Consider the following 24,480-nt stretch of genomic DNA (forward strand, 5'->3'; position numbering starts at 1 on the left):
GGGCATGATCTCCTGGTTCATGTGGACATCGACATGGAATACACGAACGTCACGATTCTTCAGAGCATTCCAGATCTGTTCCCAAAATTCCTTACCCCACCCCTCTGTAACCTACAGTCATCCACCAACTCCCATCGAGCCTCCCCACCGGCCAAACTGGACTACCAAACGGCGAATGTGAACAACGCAACACCTGGACCTCCAAAAGGTCATCGATAGTCTGTTGGATAGCTTCATCCCCACCGGGTATTCAATATTGCTTGATATTTACCACCTGTGTAGCGACAGGTATCTCTGCAACTGCCTGAACACGCCCCACTTGAATTGCTCGGACACTTAACCACCGCGGGGTCCCAAATGTCCATAACTGCTGACCTATCGTTAAAATGCTACCTTGTACAAGATCTATACTGATTATGTATTCTCCTATTGCCACCACCATGACCTGACACAATTGCGGCTGCCAATTGCCAACCTGTAATTTTATTTTTGTCTGTACACTTTGGACTGGATGCTCCCCAAGTCCCCATACTGACGACAAGTCCCCCTTATGCTTAGTAGGATTTCCGTGTAATATTGTGACCTCCGCCCCGGTGTCCACTAAAGCCCGCACCTGTTGCAAATTAGTAGGTCCCCACCAGATAGTACAGGTGACAAAGGGGCGCGGGTCACACCTAGTTACACGGATCTGTGGACCTGGGACTTGGTCACTTCCCTATTCCATTTTAGGGTGGAACGTGGCAAGGGTCTTATCTAAATCCTTCCAGGGATATTGTGGTTCCATAGTTTCTAAGGCAGGAACCGAGCTCACCCCAGGTTCCATCGGGGAGCTGCAGCCCAACTCCCATCTTCGCAACACAGTGGGGAACCTTTTGGACGCTTGTGTTCATCAAGGGGAGGAAAAGCAGAAAGTGCAGTGCAAACAGAAGGAGGAGAATTTGGGACAACAAGCGGAGGTGATCCTGTGTGATTTCTGCCTTCAGGGTCCCTATCCAGCCCTGAAGACTCGCCTGACATGCAAGGCCCCCCCCCGTGCCAAGCCCACCTGAGCGAGCACAGCACAAAGAACACCCAGGGAATGGAAAAAGTACGTCCTGGTGGGGCTCTGCGGCGCCCAAGTGTTGGTTGAGAGGAAAATGCCCCAGCACGGCAAATTGCTGGAATGCTACTGCGAGAAGGACAAGGTCCCCACCTGCAAGCCGCGTTCTACCTCCAGCTCCCACAGGAACCACAAGACCATCAGCTTAAAGGAGACCCCTGGCCAAGCACAGAGTGTTTCTCCCAAAACTCCAAAGGGGTGAACAATCCTCTGTAAAAAGGAGCTCCTGGGAGTACAAATGCTGCTGAGAAAAAAACTTGGAAATGGACAAAACACCACCGCTTACAAATTATGCAAGCGATAAGTCTGGTAGGAAACAAGCAGTCTATCTTTCTGCATACACAGTACACTGATCAACATAACTAGTCTGCTGTGGCCTCCACCCAGGAGGCTTGAAGACACCCTATCCACAATGCTACAGATGTCATTGGAAAGGCACACAAGAGGGCCTTGAGGTCAGCAATACCCCCCACGACAGCTGAACCAGCAAGGTAGCAACATAGACAACTCCTGATTTAAATCCTGGAAAACACAGAAAAGCTCAAACCACCCCCACTACTGCCATAGCAGATACAAATGTAATTATTTGATGGTCTAAGGACCCCATCCTGGCACAAGCCTGCATTACTGCACCAAGGATAGTACTTTTGACAGCCTGTATTAGCATAACCTCTAGCTAGTTACATAACTAGCAGTTTCTGTAACCGAGTATCACAAAACCTGCTTCCCTACGGCAACTGGCAGCCTTTCCACGGATTGTAAGAATGGTTCCTGAGTACTTGGATGCATAATGGTGCACCTTGCTCTATGCTCTGCTAACCCTGCAGCTTACATTAATACTTGCTGGGTTATGGTCTCTACTCGCTCCAAAACTGGCGATCTCCTGCGCAACTCACACAGTTAAGGAACAGTATCAGTGGAAAACTCTACCTAAGATTCTAATTTCATCATTGTTCATTACACAGATCACAACATTGGGTATGGACAAGACACCTGAGAGACAGACACACGATGACTGAATCATCACACCCGTTAGTAGAAGTTAGTGAACGCAAATGAACCATATTTAGGATATACTTTCTTCTATATGATATTCAGGCTGGTCTTATGCTGCTCAGCATCCCCTTAACTCCATTCAGAATTCTTGCCGCTCATGATAAGCTTTATCACACATGTCGGAAGCCAGTGGGGTTCTGTGGGAGAGAAAACACACACACACAAAAAAAACCACACCCCCCATACTTCCCATGCTGATAATTTAATACCTACCTGTAGTATCTGTTTGTGATCCCAGTTCACACGTGCCCACCGCGTGAACTAAATAGCCACCACGTGAACCCAAGATTAACATGATTTTTAAACTTGCAGGAACCTAAACCCATAATGACTTGGAGGCTAGCAGTTATTGTCGCACTGCCCCCACAATTTCATTATTTTTGTCGGGCTATTGTACCTCCACAGTACATGAGCAGCCCCAGTACAGGTTTCTAGGTGGCCTCAAGGAACACTCCAGGACTCCTGGGCCCCCCCCCAGCACGCTCCATGAAAGGAGCCCCCCCCCACATCCCATTTCTGGGAGGTTAACAGTTTTGCTATCCGGTTCATACTTAGGCTTCTTACTCCCGCTTCCCAGCCCAGCTCACGCGCAATACGGAACAAGGAAGGCATGGCAGCACGGCCGGGGCAATCCCATAGGGATGGGAAGGCAAGACCTGGGATTAGCAGCAAACCTTCCGATTCCCTCCCCAACCACATCAATTGTGACAGCCTCTGGGCGGAGTTTGTCCCTACGGGGATCCCGGAAGGTTACTAGCTGTGCCGAAAAAACCTCACCCCCTCCCGACTAGCGGGAGCCAGCAGGGGCCGAGGCTCCGCTTGCTGGGAGCCGGGGCTCCTGGGCGAAGCAGGAAAAGCAGTAGCGAAACAAACAAAAATGCACACAAAACACAAAGGGGAAGGGGGCTAAGCCAAGGGGGGGGAGGCGGCCGAGCGCGGCGGAGGCCGGACTCGGTCGAGAACTGGGCTCCGCAGAGTCCCAGCTAGGCAGGGGAGGGGCCGACCGTGGCAGAGGCCAGGGTTCGGCCGGGAACTGGGCTCCGCAGAGGCCCAGCTCGGCAGGGGAGGGGCCGAACGCGGCAGAGGCCAGGGTTCGGCCGAGAACTGGGCTCCGCAGAGTCCCAACTCGGCAGGGGAGGGGCCGAACGCGGCAGAGGCCAGGGTTCGACCGGGAACTGGGCTCCACAGAGGCCCAGCTCGGCAGGGGAGGGGCCGAACGCGGCAGAGGCCAGGGTTCGGCTGGGAACTGGGCTCCGCAGAGGCCCAGCTCGGCAGGGAAGGAGCCGAACGCGGCAGAGGCCAGGGTTCGGCCGGGAACTGGGCTCCGCAGAGTCCCAGCTCGGCAGGGCAGGAGCCGCGAGCGGCTCGGAGGGGAAGCACCGGGCGCGGCGCGGGAACCGCAAGCGGCGGAGGGAAGGGGGGGGTGGAGCCGAGCACGTCTGGGGGGGGGGAGGCGGAGCCGGACGTGGCGCGGGGTGTAACAGAAATTACCAAACACCCCCCCCACCCACCGCCCCGGGACCCCGCTAATGGCAAGCGGCGCGTTTCCCGAGGCCGCTGTTAGAGCCCCACCCTCGCATTCGGGGCAGCGTGCTCCACAGCGTCACAAATTACACAACAAAACAAAAAAACCCACCGCCCCGGGACCCCGCTAATGACAAGCGGCGCGTTTCCCGAGGCCGCTGTTAGAGCCCCACCCTCGCATTCGGGGCAGCGTGCTCCGCAGCGTCACAAAGTACACAACAAAACAAAAAAACCCACCGCCCCGGGACCCTGCTAATGACAAGCGGCGCGTTTCCCGAGGCCGCTGTTAGAGCCCCACCCTCGCATTCGGGGCAGCGTGCTCCACAGCGTCACAAAGTACACAACAAAAAAAAACCCACCGCCCCGGGACCCCGCTAATGACAAGCGGTGCATTTCCCGAGACCGCTGTTAGAGCCCCACCCTCGCATTCGGGGCAGCGTGCTCCGCAGCGTCACAAAGTACACAACAAAAAAAAACCCACCGCCCCGGGACCCCGCTAATGACAAGAGGCGCGTTTCCCGAGGCCGCTGTTGGAGCCCCACCCTCGCTTTAGGGGCAGCGTGCTCCGCAGTGCGTTCCCAGATCTGGGGTCCCTACAGGACCCCCGCCCCCTACCAACGGTGAGTTTTCATGACCAGAATCCCATCCTCATCGCCAAATATGTAACAGGGAAGGGACTAAGCCAAGGGGAAAAACACAGGTTCGAGAGATTATGGTACGTGAATAAACCAAACACCGTTGCTAGTTGGCAAAAATAATAGCTATTTATTAGGAAAAGGTGGCAAACAAGGAAAAAGGGAGAAAACAAAACAGGCGCCTGAGGGAAAAAGATTGGGGCGGAGGAAAAAGTGCATAAAGACCCTAGGAAGAAGGCTTCCCCCCATACTCACCAAAGGTATCACCTGTAAACAAGTCTTACCCATCCTAACCAATAATGAAATCTCTCTGCAGCAGCTGCGGGTTCATGGGGGGTGGCAGGCTCCCACTTCAAGCAGGCGTCCCCACTGAAAGCAACTTGGTCCATCATGAAGAGCCGGCCCCCGCCAAGAAGCGTCTCTGCTTTTTATAAAGTTTTTTGAGAGCACCTGCCCCGGAGAGGTGTGGCCAGCACCGCCCCGTCAGGGCTCTGAATCCCACCCCTTCTGTTATGTAAGTGCACCCCTCCTGTGCGTGCGTGAGCACCTTGGAAAGTCCCCCACGCAGGCGCAGTGATTTGGGGGGGGTCTTCCCAAATGAGTCTGTGGGCTTACTTCATCATTATCATCATCACTTTGTCCTCCAACTGCCCCTGACAAGCAACTGACCAATCACAACAGACCAATTAAAACAGTTTACACAGAAACACTCCCTCCAAGACCAAGTTCACTGCTTTATCAGAAGACTTGGCAGGAGAAAACATAAACAAACTGCAGGTGGCTAAGGCCAAACACAGGCCAAAAAATAACATCCCAACTTCGTCCCGATACACTTGAGCACACACCTGGTGATGGTGTGGGGAGATGACCCTGAGCAAGTGCAATTGCCATCAGCCTCCTGGAGGAGCCTTGAAGTTATGTGGGACAAAGAGTGTCTCGGTGTCACTTTGAATTTACGGTACTAAACCCTGGCAAAGCCCCTGGATGCAGCTCTGGGATGTGCTTCCGTGGACAGAGCTTCCCGTGCCCATCCCTCAGGCCATGGGGCTTCTCAGATAGTGGCAGAGCAAGTGGCCCCCCACAAGGGCTGAGTTGTATCCAGGCTCCTGGATACAACGGGCGCGGCAGCAGGAGCCCCAGGAGATACTGCCCCTGCTGCCATCAGCTGTCTGTCTGGGTGTGTGCAAGGGAAGGACTCGTGTGTCTGAAAACCCTTGTGTGACCGAGCAGTGAGCCCCCGCCAGGGCACCACTGACCCTTGGCCAACTGGCCATCCACCACGCCCCCAGAGGCCATTTTCCAGCACTGCTATGCAGCATGTCATTCCCAGTCTGTCCGTACAACCGAGGTTGCCCCATCCCAGGGACAGAATCTGGCACTTCCCCTTGTTGAACTTCCTCTGGTGGATGATTGCGCAAACCTCTAATTTGAGGTCTCTCTGCACTGCCTCCCTCTTCCAGGAGGCCCTAGAGCGTCACAATGGCCCTCTGATTCCAGGGGAATCCGCAGTGTTCAGTGTTCCAGGTGTTCCGTGAAGCCCCCTCTTGTCACAATGGCACTAAAATGAGAGAGGATCTCCTTTCTAAACAACTTAGTACATCAGAAGTTTTATCTTAGATAAAAATGATATCCCAATTCTTTTAAGACTTCAGTTATTTTTAGGAGAGAGAATGTAGATAACACATGGAAACGAATAGAGAGTGTATGGTATGCCCATCTTCAAGAAATTAGCTTACATGCCTCAGAAATCTTCTTTAATAAGAGAAAGTCAATTAAATACTGTTTAAGCAAATGGGAAGTTCTAAGACACATGTCTTAGTTGGTCCTAGAACATTTAATTTAGGAGTTAGAGGTCGGATAGATCAAGCAGAGATGCTATGAGGCCTGATTAGCGAGAAGACCACTCTCCGAACATGACTGCCCCCCCCGAAGAAATGGACGCTAGATGGCAGTCTTGCTCCACGAATAAAACCCAAGATGCTCTATGACCTCAAAATCATAACCTCATTCTTGACTGCTGGTGAAGGGGGGCGGGGTCTTTCAAGCGTCACTGTATTTCTATTCCGAAATTTATACTAGATGTTTGATCCATGCATGGCAGAGTACCTCATGTATCCCCAGCTGACATATTAAAGAAATGTTCGATCCAATGGTTTCTGGTCATTGGGTTTAATTCTTTTTTTTCCCCCTTTGATTCCATGAAATTCCAAAGATATCTTAGGGTTATGCCCTCCCCATAAAGCATGTCTATTGCCTGTTTAATGGGGATTCCCCTCCTGTCCATCTTGTCATTGACAAAAGTCACAACCTTCTTTTTCCATTCGGCCTCAAAGACCGAAGATTGCACTGATGTAAACAACCCCCCAATCACAGATCTTATATCGAAAGGGATAAGGGTGTAGGCTAGAAAGAAAGATTCTAGCAGCCCAATCGTGAATGGAGCCCCTAATCCATATTCAACTATAGCTTTTTTGATGTCCTTTAACATGGGATATGAAATGGGTCTCCATTCTGGAGCCTTTCCCTCATCATAATAAACAGGGAACACGTGCAAAAACTCTATGTCTTTTGCGTTCGCTGCTTCCTCCTGGAAGGCCTTCCAGATGTCCGGCGCAGTATGCGGCCTTTCCGGGGACTGCGGCATCCAGTCACAGTTGGGATTGGGGTAGCGGCAGGCGGGGTAGGCCTCGGTGTCGTGTGCCTTATGGGCGCGGTCATCTTGCCGGATGTTACGTTTGGCCTTTGCCCTGGCCCCACCCACTGCTCCCCTTGGCTTCCGGGAGGGTGACGTATCAGGGGAGGAAACTGGACTGATGGAAGTAGGTGTGGTGGAGGGAGTGTTGGAGGAGGGACTCCGTGCACGTGTAGGTGGGGACGGGGGTGGCCCAGTGGGTGGAGCTATGGGGGCCCGCCTCCGCTTTTCCCACGCCAGCTTTTCCCGCGCATCCCCGTCCTTCCTGCTCTCGCGATCCCGGGGCCCCGCCTCCTCGATGCCATTTTTCCTTCGCCGCAATCCTCTTCGTGCCCTCCCGACATCTTGGGTGTCACTGTCCGTCTTTTCCCTCCCGCCATTTTGTGTGTCGCTGGAAATGTCTTTGTCCGAGTACGCAATGTCCTTGCCAGTGTTTTCTGTGGATTCCGTGAGTGTCTTGGAGGATGCAGCTTCTTGGGTGTTACTGTTGACATTCTTGTTCATCATCTGGTGCTGTAGCACCATCAGAACAAGCCTCCAGGCAATTAACGCCTCTTTGGCGAGCTGGTCACCCTTTTCGTTCTCCCGCCAGAGTTGATAACTTATGGCTTCCCATCTTTTGAATGTGGTGTTTTCATTGATTTTATGGCCATGACAGTCAAGCCATCTGGCAAGAGCTTTGGCCGATTTTTTGTCCAATGGCATAATATCCCTCCCGGCTTAGCACCCTGGGTCAGCCTCTCTGCAACCTCCGTGAGGAGATCTCTTCTGTGTCCCTCCTCCTGCTCCTCTTGCTCAGAGGACCAGGGAACAGCCTGTCACATCTGAACTGGATGTGCTGGAAGCAGCACATCTGCAGCAGGTTGAGGGGCACTCAGAGGCGGGACTTCATGGTATTAAACAAACCCTAAGATATCTTTGGAATTTCATGGAATCAAAGGGGGAAAAAAAAGAATTAAACCCAATGACCAGAAACCATTGGATCGAACATTTCTTTAATATGTCAGCTGGGGATACATGAGGTACTCTGCCATGCATGCATGGATCACAGATCTAGTATAAATTTCGGAATAGAAATACAGTGACGCTTGAAAGACCCCGCCCCCCTTCACCAGCAGTCAAGAATGAGGTTATGATTTTGAGGTCATAGAGCATCTTGGGTTTTATTCGTGGAGCAAGACTGCCATCTAGCGTCCATTTCTTCGGGGGGGGCAGTCATGTTCGGAGAGTGGTCTTCTCGCTAATCAGGCCTCATAGCATCTCTGCTTGATCTATCCGACCTCTAACTCCTAAATTAAATGTTCTAGGACCAACTAAGACATGTGTCTTAGAACTTCCCATTTGCTTAAACAGTATTTAATTGACTTTCTCTTATTAAAGAAGATTTCTGAGGCATGTAAGCTAATTTCTTGAAGATGGGCATACCATACACTCTCTATTCGTTTCCATGTGTTATCTACATTCTCTCTCCTAAAAATAACTGAAGTCTTAAAAGAATTGGGATATCATTTTTATCTAAGATAAAACTTCTGATGTACTAAGTTGTTTAGAAAGGAGATCCTCTCTCATTTTAGTGCCATTGTGACAAGAGGGGGCTTCACGGAACACCTGGAACACTGAACACTGCGGATTCCCCTGGAATCAGAGGGCCATTGTGACGCTCTAGGGCCTCCTGGAAGAGGGAGGCAGTGCAGAGAGACCTCAAATTAGAGGTTTGCGCAATCATCCACCAGAGGAAGTTCAACAAGGGGAAGTGCCAGATTCTGTCCCTGGGATGGGGCAACCTTGGTTGTACGGACAGACTGGGAATGACATGCTGCATAGCAGTGCTGGACAATGGCCTCTGGGGTCGGGGTGGTGGCCAGTTGGCCAAGAGTCAGTGGTGTCCTGGCGGGGGCTCACTGCTCGGTCACACAAGGGTTTTCAGACACGAGTCCTTCCCTTGCACACACCCAGACAGACAGCTGATGGCAGCAGGGGCAGTATCTCCTGGGGCTCCTGCTGCCACGCCCGGAGCCTGGATACAACTTAGCCCTTGTGGGGGGCCACAAGGGCTTCCACTCTTCCACTCTCTGAGAAGCCCCATGGCCTGAGGGATGGGCACGGGGAGCTCTGTCCACGGAAGCACATCCCAGAGCTGCATCCAGGGGCTTTGCCAGGGTTTAGTACCGTAAATTCAAAGTGACACCGAGACACTCTTTGTCCCACATAACTTCAAGGCTCCTCCAGGAGGCTGATGGCAATTGCACTTGCTCAGGGTCATCTCCCCACACCAACGCCAGGTGTGTACTCAAGACTTGTCTATTCAATGCAAAGAGAGTCACCCTCTCTAGTCCTTCAGTGTCTCTCCAGGGAAGGCTAAAGGACCTCTATGGGCTGGATGAGAAGCCAGTGCACATGGGAATAGATCACAGCCTTCTCTGGTGGTCCTTCATATCCTTCTACGGAGGTGACAGCGATGGCAAAGGGAATGAATATTTTGGCTGTGCCTCAGAGTGCCCGTCAACCTACTGCAGATGTGCTGGTTCCAGCACATCCAGTTCAGATGCGACAGGCTGTTCCCTGGTCCTCTGAGTAAGAAGAAATCTCCTCACAGGAGCTGCATTTCCATGAAGATCCAAGGCAAGTGGGAGATTCTATGCCACGTCTAAGCTTTCTCTGGGGAGTGTGCTTCTCCCATGCACTGCATCGCCGTAGCAGTGGTGCCACAGCCTCCCACAAAAGCCCAAGTGTTCTTTGTCACCTGCCAGCAGGGATGCTCCCCGGGACAGGTCAGGAGAGGCTGACCCGGCGTGCTGAGCCCGGAGGGTTATTCTGCCTCTCGTGCTCCTCGACCATTCTCAAAAGCGCGTGTCCTGGAGAACAATTCAGGAGTCACCCCAGGCCAGCAAAAGAGAGATGAGAGGGAAGAGATGATGGCGAGGAAAAAAGCCCATGGTCTGTCTGTCAAACCTGAGCTCCCCGATAACAAATCGCACCCTTGCAAACCAGCTCGGCCCCTCTGCCTCCACGATGCAGAGATGATGGTTGTGAAAGGAGCCCCATGGCCTCTCAATTGGGAGCTCACTGATAACGACCCACTTCCTCGACCGGGGATGGTTATCGGGGCCCGGTGGGTATGCAAGCCCCCCCGCCTCCGCTGTGAAGAGCCCTGGTGACGCTCTCGCCTGCTTTCTGCATCGAGCCAGCACACAGAGAGAGCTGGAGCGCCGCCGGCGCAGGGCTCAGACCCGGGGCGGTTTGGTGGAGGAGTGCAGGGGAGAGAGAGGAAGGCAGAGGAGGGAGAGGAGGCGGAGAGGAGGCAGACCGTCCAGAGCAGAGAACCGAAGCTGGTGGGGGCAACGAGACGCCGGGCAGCAGATCGGATGATGTGGCACTGGCGGGGCTCGGGGCTGGTGGCGCTGGCCGTGTTTCTGCTCGGTATTCATGGCTGGCGACCGGGGACCTTTTTGGCTGCGGCTGGGGGGGCCATGCATGTGACTCGATGTTGCTGTTCTTCCTGGCTTTTTCACAGACAGCAGTCCCCGAATTATCCTCCCATCCGTCCCTCTCTCTACTCCATAAAGGATTCCCTCGGAATATTCATCGCTCTTTTCGTTGTCGAACCGTTCCTGTTTCCTTATTTTACTCTCTGTCGTTCATACAAATCCTTCTGTCCGTCCTTCCCCTTTGCTACTTTTCTTTCTCTCTTGTTTTGCTTTGTCCCACAGTCTTCCATTCCTCAGTGACTTCAGCAATCTATCTCTCGCTCCCGCACTCATCTCTCCAGCAAATACTTACTTATGGACACTTTCATTACTGCACACCTTGACATCCTCTTGAAATTTTTCTCCGTATGGTCCTGACTGTTTCTGTGCCTTTCTCCTGGGAAACAACATCCAGAGCAAAAATCAATTCTGACGACTTTTCTTCTTTATCTACCCGCTAGGGTCTGCAGGCAGAGCCCAGGTGTAGCAGACCCATTGGAAGAGACCATTGAGGGTAGTGAAATCACCATCAATTTTCCCACCCTATCATATGCATACATCTAATTTTACTTTTGATTTTCTTTTTCTATACTTTAAGGTTCCTATTATGTATTCTTGAAAAATAGCTGTTATCATAGTATTTTGTGTGGTTTATGTTTCTTTGCTACTTTTGTGTTTTCTTGCTCTGTGTTGGAAGCAAAATTGAGCTCCTAAAGCAATGATAGAAATATCCTTTTAAATTTGTATGGGGAGGGTTTCAGGAAATTTGACAGTGAATACACGACATAGCTTGAAAACTAGAACTAAATTTTGTCCATTTTGAAATTGTTCGTTTTTATGGGCATGCTTTATGTAATACTTGTTTGAATTTCATTCTTGGATCCCAGTCAACCCAGGGAAAAATATTAGCTTGGACTTTATCTCCACATCTAATACAATAAAAATTTAATCAGACTTTGGAGGAAACTAGGTGTGCTTGATATTACTGTTGCAGAACTCATAGACAATTGTTTCTTTTGAAACGTTTTGAGTCATAGAATGTGAGCTTTTAGATTTTTCATGTCTCTTAATAGTATTCAGATTTTTGAATAGAGTGTGCATTTTGTGGTCAACAGGGACATATTTAGGTTTTTGTAGATATACAGGCTTATTTTAGAAGCCAGGCATATTTGTGGTCTAAGGCTGACATCATGTGGATATTTGTAGTAGTGCATGTTGGTTGTAAACTAGTAAATGTAGATTTTTTCCAAAAGCAGTGTTTGGATTTGAGGGGTGGATATTTTTTGGAATATAACAATTTTGGTTGTTGGATATCTTAGATTTACTCTTGTCTTCTGAATGAGAAATCTCTTTGAGACCTAGTTATCTGTCTTTTAGAAAAAACTGATTACCTTTACATGCCAAGATTGTTCTGAAACTGAAAAAAGTATTGTTGATATGGTCTTGTGGTTTTGGTCACAACTGAGTGTAATTTAAATGGTGTATAACAGCCAAACTTTTTTGTGGTTAAAAAGGCTTATTTAACTGCATAAATATTGAACATGCCCCTCGAATATTTTCTTGTGTTCGTGCATGTTGGCATTTTTTTTTACTACTGAAGGGTATCCTAGCAATTGTAGACAATTAGGTAATTTATCATTTTCTCAAAAAGTTTTTTTATTACAGATAGTCTAATGCAGTAACTTTTAATATGATGATATATATAACCTCATTTTTAGGAATAGACAGCGGGAACATTTCTTCGAAAGTCTGAAAGCAAACGTTGGACAAGAAATAAGGAGAGATTTAATCGGCTTTTTTGTTGTTGCAATTTTATAAACTGTGTTCCAGTTTGCAGAGGAAAGGACTGCTTGGTCATCATACCAAAATTCTTATCATCCTAATCTGTTAGGTACACTAATATTTTCAGGTTTACAAGCTTATTCTGATAATTTCAACCTCTTAATATTACATTAGTCAAGTTGTCTTTATTATTCCATCTATGTGGTATAAATGAAGTCATATCTTTCAGCTATTGAGCCAAAAATTTTATTTTCATATGTACTGAAAATCAGAAATTGTAGGACTAACACATATTGTCAAAGGTTTGAATTTATAAATCTGCAGAAGCTTATAAGTGCCCAATTAATATATAAGAGCAAAACCCACCAAATTCTAGTGGGACCATGATGAAAAATTTAAAGAGTTCAGTTGCATAACTTAGATTAAGAGGCTGCTACCTGCATGGTGGGAGTGCTACAAAGATGTGCAGTCCATAGAGAATGGAGTTCAGAAGAGTTTTTTTCGGTTGAATTGTTTAGTTTTATGTTTGTTGCTAAGCTTCAAGACTGGGGGGAAAAAAATCTAGCCTCTGGATGGAACACGTAGTTTATGATTTTTTAGAAGGGAGACCAGTAGCAGATAGGTTAGGAATGAAAAGGCCCTATCCATCCTGTCTGGCTGTCATGGCTTTGGTTCTTCTGTGAGTAAAACACAGTCACTCCAGTGTAAAAGCATATTTAGTACTTCACCAGATAGCTGTAATTAAAGTGGTTAGGCTGCTGGTGGAGCATTAGTAATGCACTTTTTTCACAGTTTTGAAAAGAGATGCTGAAATTTTTTCCCAATATCAGCCTCCCCCCCCTCACCGCCCCAAGCTGGTTTTTTTTGGGTGTGGGGAACGGAGCAAAGCTGCACATGCGGGGCGGTGCGGGAGCAGAGGGAGGGCCAGCTCTCTCGGGAAGATATCCCTTCCGCAGGGAGATCTGGAAATCTTTTGTTTTGGTGTTGTTTAGGGTTTGGTCCACAGACCAGACAGAGCAGGGAGCCCAGTTTTGGCCACCTCTTTTTCTTTTCCTCAGAGGAAGTGGGTTTTTTTCCCCATGGGACACCTTGCTGAGAACGACTGAGAGAGAGAAACCGACCCACTGCCTGTGGGGAAAAGGACTTCTTTTTTCAGTGCTGGCTGCAAGCACACCTGGCTGTGCATAGCTGTTGAACTGCTGGGACAGTCCCGCCTTCCCCCCTCCCATCCCCGGGCTGCTGTGGGTTTCTTCTCCCCCACGTAGGGAATTGGGACTTTGATTTGTTTCTTCTGAAATTTTTTGGTTGCACCATTTGTTGTTTATTGGTTTTTTGTTAATAAAAAGCTGTTTCTTTTCCTTTTCCACACTTCCACCTGAAGTTTCTTAATTTCTGAGTTGTAATCTTGTTAAACAAAGACAACTTTCTTCTTTCCCATTAGTTTTTCCTCCCTCATACTCTGCTGAGCAGTGCTACTCTTCCCAATTTTGTATCAGTGACAGATGTTGATGTTATGTATCTGCTCGTCATCCTCTGTCTGAATCCACTAAAAGTTTTGATATTTGTTTTTTAGCTTTGTGGATTTGCCACCCACAACCCCTTTCTGTGGAGAATGGTAAATAAATCAAACAGCTCGTGTCTGTGTTTATGTGTTTCTTGGCCTTGTGCATATCAAGTGAAAGAACACTACTTTTGAATAACAATGTGCCCCTTAATATCAGAGATGGACCAATTCAGGATCAAATAGAATGTTATTCTTCTGCCTGTGTATGCAGGGCATGTGTAGTAGAGGTTTATAGCTGTCTGAAGGAACCATATGTACATTCTCTACTTAGAATTTCCTGACGATGCTATGAGAAAAAAGTTTACTCTCATTTCTTAATATTTTGTGCCATCTTTGATAATTCTACTATGCAGCTACATTTATTCTTTTGCTTCTTCAGATAAAGTGTAATCCTTTTAAGAATTAATATTTCAATAAAAGAGACTTTTCCTCACCAAAACTGAGGAAAGTGGGAGGGAAGGTGGCATTGTTTATAAAAAGAAGCTAATACTTCCTATTTTCGGTCCTGTCTTCTCATGCTTTTGAAAAGTCCTTCCTGATCAAGCAACATCCCCAGAGACCAAGATGTGTTCTCAATATGCCAAAATAGCACTAATGTCTCCTTGCAAGCAGGATGTCTCAGTCTTATGGGACTGGAATGTTTGCTAAAGAGGATGAGTTATGAGATAGACCAAACTTCTCTCTCTCAGCAATTGTAAATTCAAAATTAAGGGGCTTTAATCGAGGAAGTGTGGAAAAAAACCAGAAAAAATAAAGACTCTTTATTAAAAGATATATGTATGTTGGCAAAACCAGTAACAGAACACCAAAAAACTAGATAGCAGTCCTAGGAAAAAACAGCAACAACAACAACAAAAAGGTCTGAATGAATACTTCTCTGTCCTTTAGCGCAGTCCTAATCATGGCCTGCAGGGGACGCTGTTGGATCGCTGCAGGTGTAGGACCTGCAGTACCCTGTCATGGCCTGCAGGGGGCGCTTCTGGATCGCTAAAGGTGCAGGGCCTGCAGTTCTCTGTGTTGGCCTGCAGGGGGCGCTGTTGGATCGCTGAAGGTGTGGGGCCTGCAGTTCTCTGTCATGGTTGGCAGGGGGCGCTGTTGGGCTGTCACCACGCGGGGAGAGGGGTCTGGGGGGGTTGGTCTCCGGTCGCAGGAGGAGCTGAAAATAAGATGGAAGGAAGGGGTAAGGAAAAGCAGTTCACCCTCCAACAAGACTCACTGTGGTTCTCAGTTCATGGCACCCCAAAAAGCTCCTCCTTTTCTCCCAGCGATCACAGAGACTCTCTGATGAAACGCACAGCAGCTCCGGGTTGGAGACATAAGACAGCTCGCAGGCAAGTTGAAGCCAGCAGTCAGAGCTGACCAGGACGGGAAACCCAAACAAGAAAGGTTTCCAGGCCTTCTCTCCAAATGCTCCAAAACACAGATCCTGTCTCCATCCTCGAAAGAGAATCCAGCCGTCTGAATCTCTCCCCTCTGAACCGAGCCAGCTGCCCCCTCCTCAAAACTCCCCCCCTCTTCCCCCAGTCTCTGATGGGCCATTCGTGAGGAATTCGGCCAGATCTTTTGTAAAGCTAATTGGCTCCCTTCCTCCTTTTCCACTCAAACTCCGTCTTTCCTGCAGTGGGGGGGGGGGGGGGGGGGGCAGGGGAAAGAAAAATTCTCCTGAATTTCTAACCTATAACAGAGGATCAAGAAGAAAATATAGGTAGAGACATGGAGACAAAAAAGAACAATTCAGAAAAGAAAAACTGTCATAGTATTGATATAATAAACTGTGAATTGACACTGAGCTGCTTTGGGAGTTCACTGTTAGAGCTACGCATCTGGTGGCAGTCAGCACTGAGGAACAGAATTTCTCAGGAAACTGGTGGATTCTACTCAAGCACAAAAGAGAAGAGAGAGAACAGACTTAGTCGACTTCTTGATAGACCTGCAGGTGGTTCTTATTTTTGTGAGTTAGTACTGATGAAGAGTTACAGAAGGAAACAAGAGAATATGATCAAGAAATAGTATTTTACACACATAAGGAAATATCCATCCTCTCCCATATCATGAAGGCACTGAATTGAACTAAAACTTGCAGTGCAAAGGTGAAACTTTGTAAGACCCATTTTACAGCTACAAAATCAAAGTCAGCTTCGGAAATCTCCAACAGCTGAGAACTGCATCCATATTGCATCAGACCTGTGATAGTGATGTTTATATTTACAGTTGTATTTACAGATGTATTATTGTTAAAATTGGTGACAATATCTATGGTAAACTAAACTCTTATAAACTATAAATATAGAACAGTCAGTGATGCTGTAATAGTTAATATTACAGAATAATTGTGATTGGCAGCTACCTCTAGACATCATATACTTGAACCCTCCGTGGTAAACGCAGGATCTGCTAGAGCATGATTGTCCACTGTATACTACCATACTTGTCTTTCCCTTTCCCTGTGACAAAGTAAGCCTTCTATTGTGCCCCTGAGATAATTTTTATGTCCACAAAACTGGATATGGAGATGAAAAAAAGCCCTAAATTTACTCGTGGTCCCTTACAAAGAGGAAGAAGAGCGCACAGCCGCTGCTTGAGCGCCGCGACTTTTCTGATGCTCTTCGCCTCCGCACGCCGCAGCCGACCTCCGTGGGGGTGACATGCGCTGTCCGGCGGCAGCAGAGCCGTCTCCCTAGGGTGCTCCCTCCGTCGGGGAGGCGAGAGGACAGCGCGTAGGGCGGGAGGTTCTTGGGGTTAGTTCATATGCTCCTGCTTCTCCACGCTTTTTGCGGGAATGGGGAGAGGAAGATAGAAGTAACGTCCCGGCGAGGCGGGGCTCGCAGCGGGACTTTTCTCCCGGGAGAGGAGGTGGGGCCGGGGCAGCAGTGCTCCGATCGTCCAGGGGCTGCTTCCCGAAGAGAGGTCTTCCCGGAGGCGAGAGGCAGCTATGGGCTCTGTCACCTCGGCCCTGAGCCGGCCGCGGCGCACCCTGGTGCGGGTGGGCACCGGGACTTTCCCCTCAAGCCCCTGCCGGTCCCCGCTGGCCGCCGTGCTGAAGCTCCACGGAGAGGAGGAGGCGGTCCCGCTGGAGGGGCTCCCGGCTCCCCGCCGCAGCCCCGGTGCCCGTGAGTTTCCGCGGGTCGGGGGCGCGGGGAAATGGAGCCACTTCCAAGGGCTACACGCAGCTTCGTAGATAGGGGATTTGCCCAGGTGACGGCACTGCCGCGGGTGACAGAGCCCCAAGGGAAAAGGAAGGGTGTTCTCGAAGGGGTGGAGGGAAAAGCTCAACCCGATCATCTCACTCGTCGACAGTGAGGGGCCCCGGGGGATGGTTCAGAACAGAGTGCCTTTTAATCTAGAGGTGAGATGTGGGAAGGGGCCAGGGTTAATTGCGGGGAATGACATCACTGGAAATCGTATTAGGTTTTCCAGTTTTCTTATGCATTCATCGAACTTTAGGATGAGGAATGAGATTGGCAAGTATTAAGAGCTTTTTCCTGGGATGTTGGCTATTTGAAGATGCTCTCCCTCTCTGTCAAAACTTAGTTAAGATTTCTGATCTTAACTGTGCTTGCCAGTGCAATATTTCCCATTGCTGCCCTTAAGTTTCAAAATACCACATGATACTTTTGGATGATTTAAAATGATCAGCGTCTTTTATTCAGTCAAGAAAAATAAAAGCATAGGTCTGGATACTGCACTGGTTAAAAACCAACCTGTAATAAGCTGCAAAGGAAGGCACTGACATAATATAAAAACAATGTTACATTCTCAAGGAAGGGTATAACAGGCTATTTATGCTACATAACATCAGTTTTCTTTTTCTCTCTTAATTTAGGGGGTAGGCAACAGTGATTGTTTAAAGATTCCTGCTTCATTGTTCTCTTTTCTTTTGTCTGCTCTTTAGACCACACATGTCTATTTGAAATCAATGATCTAATAAAGCTTAAGGGTACTAATCAAATTAAATGCAAAGTCTGGTTCCTCATTTTTAAATTCAGGATTTCTCAAGAGAAGAATTTAATTCATACAGTCCCTCCTTTCATCCTATTGTAATATCCCCTGTTTATGATATTCTGTGAGTTGGAGCAATTCACAACTTGTGGCTGGTCCTTGTGGACTTTGGCCACAACAACCCCACGCAGCACTGCAGACAGAAAGGCTAGAGACTGGCCAGGCAGAAAGGGCCCTGGGGGTTCTGATTGACAGCAGGCCGATCATGAGCCAGCAGTGTACCCAGGTGGCCAAAAAGGCCAGTTGTATCTTGGCCTGTATCAAGAATAGTATGGCCAGCAGGACTAGGGAAGAGACTCTTCCCCTGTACTCAACACTGGTTAGTGTTGAGTACACCCTGAGTTCTGTGTCCAGTTCTGGGCCCCACAATTTAGGAAGAGTATTGAGGTGCTGGAGGGTGTTTTAATGTCATGTTTTCATCCATTGGACTCTGTGATACAATTTGTAAGCCACATTTGCTATCTCTACCAGCTCAAGGAGTGATTTACATCCAGTAGATTGAGAAAACCAGAGGTGAAAGGAGAAATGAGTTTGGGCTTTTAGGGTATCTTGACTTTTGTGGGATTTGAGTTGCAAGCATAAGCATAAAACCAATTGCCTAATAGCAGCAAAAATACTTAGAGGTTTTAATTTGACATTTAGATAAATAACATTCTTTGATTTGAGAACATTGAAGGCCTTCTTCTGTTAACAGACAGCCTTTTGCAAAATACTTGTCATTCTTTACAAGCTATGTTCTTTCCGTGGATATTTATTGTTTTCTATTTTTTTCTATTTCTCTAGTCTATCTAGTCATGGTAATTTTCCAAGACATTCAGAACCGTATTTCATAATGAATGAAAAATATGTTTTATCTGTACTTCAAAGGTATCCTGTGTTTTCTGAGCACTCAAAAGTGACAGGCAGATTTTCCTCAATTACTCCTGAAAGCTTGGTGCTTAAACTTTTCTTGGGTGCTGGCCTGCCCATATTTTTCTTTAGGAGGACCACATTGCATTTTGATTGTGACTTGTCTGCAAGATTTTAGCTGTCTGGGCAAGCGAAGGCCATGGGAGTGAGATTTCATGTTATACTTTTGATTTTAGTTCAAGCATACAGTAGCCAGTGCCCGTCATACAAAGTAGGGTTGCCTTCATCACGGCTAGGTTTCGCGAACAAAGATTTGGGAAGGGCTCTATCCACATTTGCTACAAGCATGCTAGTGGCTAAAAAGGTCAATACGAGGTAGACAAGACTGGTTGCAAAAGGCACAGCAGAAAGACTCCTTAGGTGATATTGGTTAGATAAGATTCTTTCTGTGTTGTCTTTTGTCCTCAAGAGTGATCCTGCGTGTATTCTCAAAGGAAGCAGCAGCATTATAGATAGTGTGTCTCCAGACCCCCCCGATTGGAGGCCAGAGTAGACCTCGTATATTTTCAAAGTAAAATCCTTTTGATGAGGTTGTAGCTTGAACTTGAGGTCTTACAGGCGAGAGGCAATGGATAGGAGCTGCAATATGGGAAATCCCAACTAGATTTTGCTGTAAGGAACATCAAACACTGGAGCAAGGGCTACCTCCATCCCTGCCATTATTAAAAACTCATCTGTACTAGTTCATGTCCAACTTTATCTAAATACGGAGTGGGATCTAACATCAAAATTGGTCCAACTTTGAGCAAGATGAAAGAAGATATTGAAAGTTCTTAACCAAATTACCTCGGGTAGTCCCTTCCAACATTCATTATTCTTTTCCACAGGCTTGCTGTTATTATTGGTAACTAGCAAGCCACCAGTCTTCCACTTTGACTCTCTTCAGAATCTAGGAGAACAAGCCTAGCTGTGACATTTCTGCTGGTGGTTGCAGGCAATTATGTGTCAAATCCAGTTGTGTCTTAAATAACTGTGATTCTAATAGGGCTGTTGTAGCATCACTTTTTCTGAAAGCAGTGACAATTGCACCTTTGTTGCTTCAGTCTCATATATGCTGCCCTTTGCAAGTCTTAATGCTGTGACATCATAGTATTCTGGAACAAGTGAAACTACATTGATATTCACATTGGTTTTTTTCTGTGTAAAAGCCACCATGAGGAAGCTCCAAGTTTCTCTTCATTTTCCACATCAACTGGTTGAATTCTGGTCATCTCTGGTGAGGTTTTTTCACATTTCTGAAGTTCTTAATTCCAGGGTTGAAATGAAATATGAGTACTTGCTTGCTAAAAGAGATTTAGTGGAGAAGAAAGGAAAAGGTTCTGAATAGGAATTAAAAAAGCACTCAGCAATTACTTGCAGTAGAAGGGATCAGATGCATCAGTGATTTCAAGCTACAGTATTCCCCTTGGCAAACACTACTGTAGAGTATCAATGTGATATCATTTACCGATGTGTAGAATACTTTTGTTTTGCTCACTGAATGTATATATCACGACATATATAAATAAAGACTATAAAACTGTTCTTAAAACTTTGGTTTGGGGATTACAAGGAAAGATCCGCTATGTAATAACAAAATAGATCAGTCTCCCTGGGTACCATTTGCATGAATGAACCATCTGCTACTCTTTATGATTCATCATGGACAGCATCATGCTCTTTTGTGCAGTAATAATGGGATATTCGTGTGTCTTTGTAATAGAAGCATGTGTGACACATTTCTGGTCATTACTCCTCCCTCCTCAGCAAATCCCTTGGCCATGTTTGTAATTACAAATGTGACTAGTGATGGAAAGAACTAAGAGGTTTCCTTGGCAATATGGTGATTAATCCGAGTTGTGCAATGGGATGTGATTCACAAATAGAGAAGGTCAGTGTAGAGTTGTGAATACTTCATTTTTTGTAATCACAGCATTCAGCCACGTTCAGGAGATTGCTGTTACTTGTCCTGAGCATCTCATTTTCTTAAGATAAATAATAAATATAATCTTACTGATTCTTACAACATCTGAGGCAATTGATCATCATCTCATATCAATGCAGTTTACACTACTGTACATTTCTGCTGAAAGAGGATTTTTCTTAATAATTTTTAATAATGCCTATTTGCAGTTATGATATGCTGTCTTAAAACACTGTTTCCCTTTCTAAGCAGATGAAACTCAAGTCCTAAATTCCCATTTAAACAGTGGGAAAATTAATTTTGATTTTCATGCAGTTCCTTTGGATGCTATACTACAAAGAAGGGAATCAGTACTAGTCTCCCAGTAGTTACACAGGGAGATTATTAGTTGTGTCAGGGCATACTGTGATGAAGCTTAAGCTTTGCAGCCCTTGTTTGCTTTGGTTTTATTTAGTTGTAGTTAGTGGTGCTTAGTTACCAAGGGAGGCTGTGGCAGATAAAAAAGGTCCAAATCTTCCTGTTTTTTCTGCATGTTAACTTGTATGAGCAGAGGCTGTGCCTACTTTAGCTCTTTTTTGGTTTACGAAAAGTTTGGTTGGGAAAAATATAGCCCCACACAAGGTTTCCATTTTTTATTCTACTGACACTACTTTTTCTTGAGGCTCTCCTTCATCGAATTTCAACAATTGCAACATCTTCATCAAATCTTGTGATGCACTAGTCTTTGGTCTTTTAAGTAAAAGCCAAGTAGGTTACAATTCTTTCCTTTCCCCAGTGCATGAATCTTCACTGCATGGTTTTTGTTTTGAAGCAGCTCACAGGCCAAGTAGAAACTGGTAAAGATCTCTGATCAGCTTGTCACTCAGATGCAGGTGACTTCAAGAGAAGATGTCATAGGAAAGATTTAAACTACTGTTTTGCTTAAATTTTTTCCCACCTCCAGTCCTTCACTGTAGTTAGCCCCTCTTTTTGAAAATACTGATAATTGAATTCATAAACCAAGAAAATTAAATTGTGAATTCTTCCCCCAATACCAGGTGTTCTACTGTTTTTTTTCCTATTGATACACATAAGCAGGCAGGACTTCCTGCTGTAATAAATATCCTTATTGTTGGCAGAGAGTAATAATGTTGTAGTTTGCTACTACCTCAACATACTAGTCATTAATGAAGAAGTCAGTGCTTGCGGAACATCTGGTACTCTGAATAGTACTACTTGCTAGCAGCTTTTCTCTCTCTTGCTACTGTGCAAAGTAACAAAGTAATTAAAATATTTCTCAGCACTGTGAAGCAATAAACTTGGCAGGAAACAGAACAGGATAGAAACTATAAAGTTTCTCCATGCTGCTTTGTCTATGTATAATCTCCTCCTCCACCCCCTTCCCTCGTTATGTACATTTTTGACATATCTATGAATGCGAAGAAGGTTGGGAGACTCCTGGTGCTCTCGAGAGATTTGCACCCACTTATCAGACACAGGGCAGTTTATGGTTTGGCCAGTTCTTGGGGGTGAAGCCAGTGCAGGGGGGTAAATGGCCGCTAGATGAGGCTGTGTCCCAGTGCTAGCTGGGATTCTGTGTGAGCGCTGCTGTCTGGTATACCTATCGTCAAGGGGTGCGAGCACAGGGATTGTCCAAGGAGAAGACACAGGGCCAGTGTGAGCAGAGAGAATAGCTGAAGTTGTGCTGTGGGTGTGAGGGCGGTTGAGCATTTAAAGGGTGTTTGGACATATCACAGAAATTATTCGGGCTCCCTGAAGTGTTCTTGAGGAGGGGTTGAGGGCTTAGCAGAGATCAGTGTTTAAGCCATATTCTTTGTAAGGACTGAGCAAGGTCGAGTGATTCCTCATCTGTCTTCAGACAATTTTGAACATCCCCATCACCCCATCTGTAAATTAATTAGTAACTCCACTTTGATCTGTCTAAATTTCTTTCTTAGAGCAGGCAGTGGTGTTTTGGTGTGTGGCAATTAAACAACTGAAGAGAGAACAGTAAAACTTGAAAGTAGCATTTTGCTAATGATCTCCCAGAGTGTTAAAAGGATTTGTTTGATTAGACTGTGACTGCTCTCTTGTGAACAGCTTCAGCCTATTGAGTTTATTTGATCTGTAGATGTTATTCTTATATCTCTAGTTTGGAAGGAAGATTTTGATGGGGGCAGATGCTAAATGGGATACTTCTTATCTTTGCGTTTTCTTGGTTTTTCCTATATGCCAGGGTTTTTTCTATGCTCTGCAGAGAACATTGGAGTCAAAGAAACACAAGGACAGAGTAAGGGAACTCTAAAATTTGATTTGTCAAAGAGTAAGAGCAAAAGGGAAAATGGCTCTCACTTTCTTTCTAAATTTAACTTTTTTTTAAACTTCTTTTACCTGCTGGGCTCTTGAATCCCAAATATCCACAGCATCCCTCCTCATCAGGAAAGCATTGTTATCCCTTTTGCATAGGTAATGACTATATGTCAGAGTAGACTCTCCAGTCCGTGCTACCCAGGCTTGAATTTTTGCTCTGCTGAGAACTACAAAGCCCTTTCACTTGTGTCACTTCATTGGAAATGCTCTCAGAAAGAACAGTAACACTTTCAGAAGGTCAATTATGTGGTTCAAGGCAGAGTATAATTGGACCCAGAAAGCCTGTCTGACCAATTTGATGGTAATTTAAAGGAGTGAGGAAGAGAAGAGGCTGGGCAGTGAATATTCTTATTTTGGCAATAAGCATGCAGTGTGGTATGGAGACTTGCTATGCTGGTGTGATAAATGCGATGAAATCATAATTCCTTCTTCCACTGGCACTGCTTCTAGACTGTGTGTTCAGCTGAACTGGGAAGAAAACCCAGGGCCCTGAACACCCTGTCTTTATATCCTAATGCTCCACCCTGGATGGGAAGCAGGCCTGTAAGGCCTGTGAAGGGTAGATAGACTGTGTTCATCATGGAAAACTCAGCAGTTGGCACACCTAACATTCACTCCCAGTACTGCCCCAATCTTGTCCAGCTACCTTTCCTAACTCACTACCTTTCCTAACAGTGAAGGCCCCTGTGCAGAGTGGGGCATGTCTGGTGGGAAGGGAACGCACAGAATGATGTATGTCTTGCTGGGAAGGGAACATCAGCCCTGGGCTCAAGGAAAGGGGGAGTGTGAACACTGTATAAACTTGTTTAGAGTGAACACATTGCAAGAATATTCTGTATTTTCTGGGGTTTTTGTAATGTCAATTAGTTGTTGATTTATGTTAGTGATGAATCATTCGTAATCATATCCTATGTTTATTTCCAGTCTACCCTGATATCTTTTTGTACCTTGTTTTACTATATATGCTGCAGAAATAACAGACTTTTTTTTTTTTTAATTAGTAGTGAAGAGAGCAATCTCTCTTCAGTAAGACTGTCTTTTTTGTGTCATTCAGGGCTTTCAGGAAACACATCAGAGTACCCAATTTGTAATGTCATAGGTGAGTTCACAGTTTGAAAAACCTGGGCATAAATTAAATTAGTGCAGAGAATATCAGAATGTAGGCTTCTGGAAAACACCAGAATGAATTATTCATCACACTAAGAAAAGCACAAGGATACTTTTTTTCAATGTTTGTTGTCCTATATCACCATAATTTAAAATTCATTTTTTGTTTTATAGTACATATTTCTGCAGAATTTCTACAAACTGGCTTCACTTTTATAGCATTTATTTTGTTAGCAAACCCTGGAGTCCTTATTCTCCACTACCTTGCATATAGGGCAATGATTTCTATCACTACAGAGAAAAGGCATTTTACACTGGTATCAGCTTTGCCACAGACGTCATTCAGTGTAATGAACTGACAACCAGCAGGCTAGTTTCCTGTGTCTTACTTTCT

General features: G+C 46.3%; 1 protein-coding gene across 9 annotated transcripts in view; it reads left to right on the forward strand.

The window, feature by feature from the left end:
- The first annotated feature begins 16,535 nt into the window (after positions 1-16,535).
- Positions 16,536-24,480, forward strand: part of PDE1C (phosphodiesterase 1C) — a 358,417-nt gene continuing 350,472 nt past the window's right edge. For 3 of the 9 annotated variants that reach the window (XM_064667361.1, XM_064667423.1, XM_064667431.1), the window contains exon 1: positions 16,537-16,929. In XM_064667361.1, coding sequence (XP_064523431.1) covers positions 16,752-16,929 — 178 coding nt within the window. In that variant the 5' untranslated portion in view covers positions 16,537-16,751. Of the gene's footprint in view, positions 16,930-24,480 lie in introns of all 9 variants that reach the window. The other 6 variants (XM_064667344.1, XM_064667439.1, XM_064667334.1 and 3 more) reach the window with 4 other exon arrangements.

Source organism: Pseudopipra pipra, chromosome 1, assembly GCF_036250125.1.
Source record: "Pseudopipra pipra isolate bDixPip1 chromosome 1, bDixPip1.hap1, whole genome shotgun sequence".
In the NCBI taxonomy this organism is placed as follows: Eukaryota; Metazoa; Chordata; class Aves; order Passeriformes; family Pipridae; genus Pseudopipra; species Pseudopipra pipra.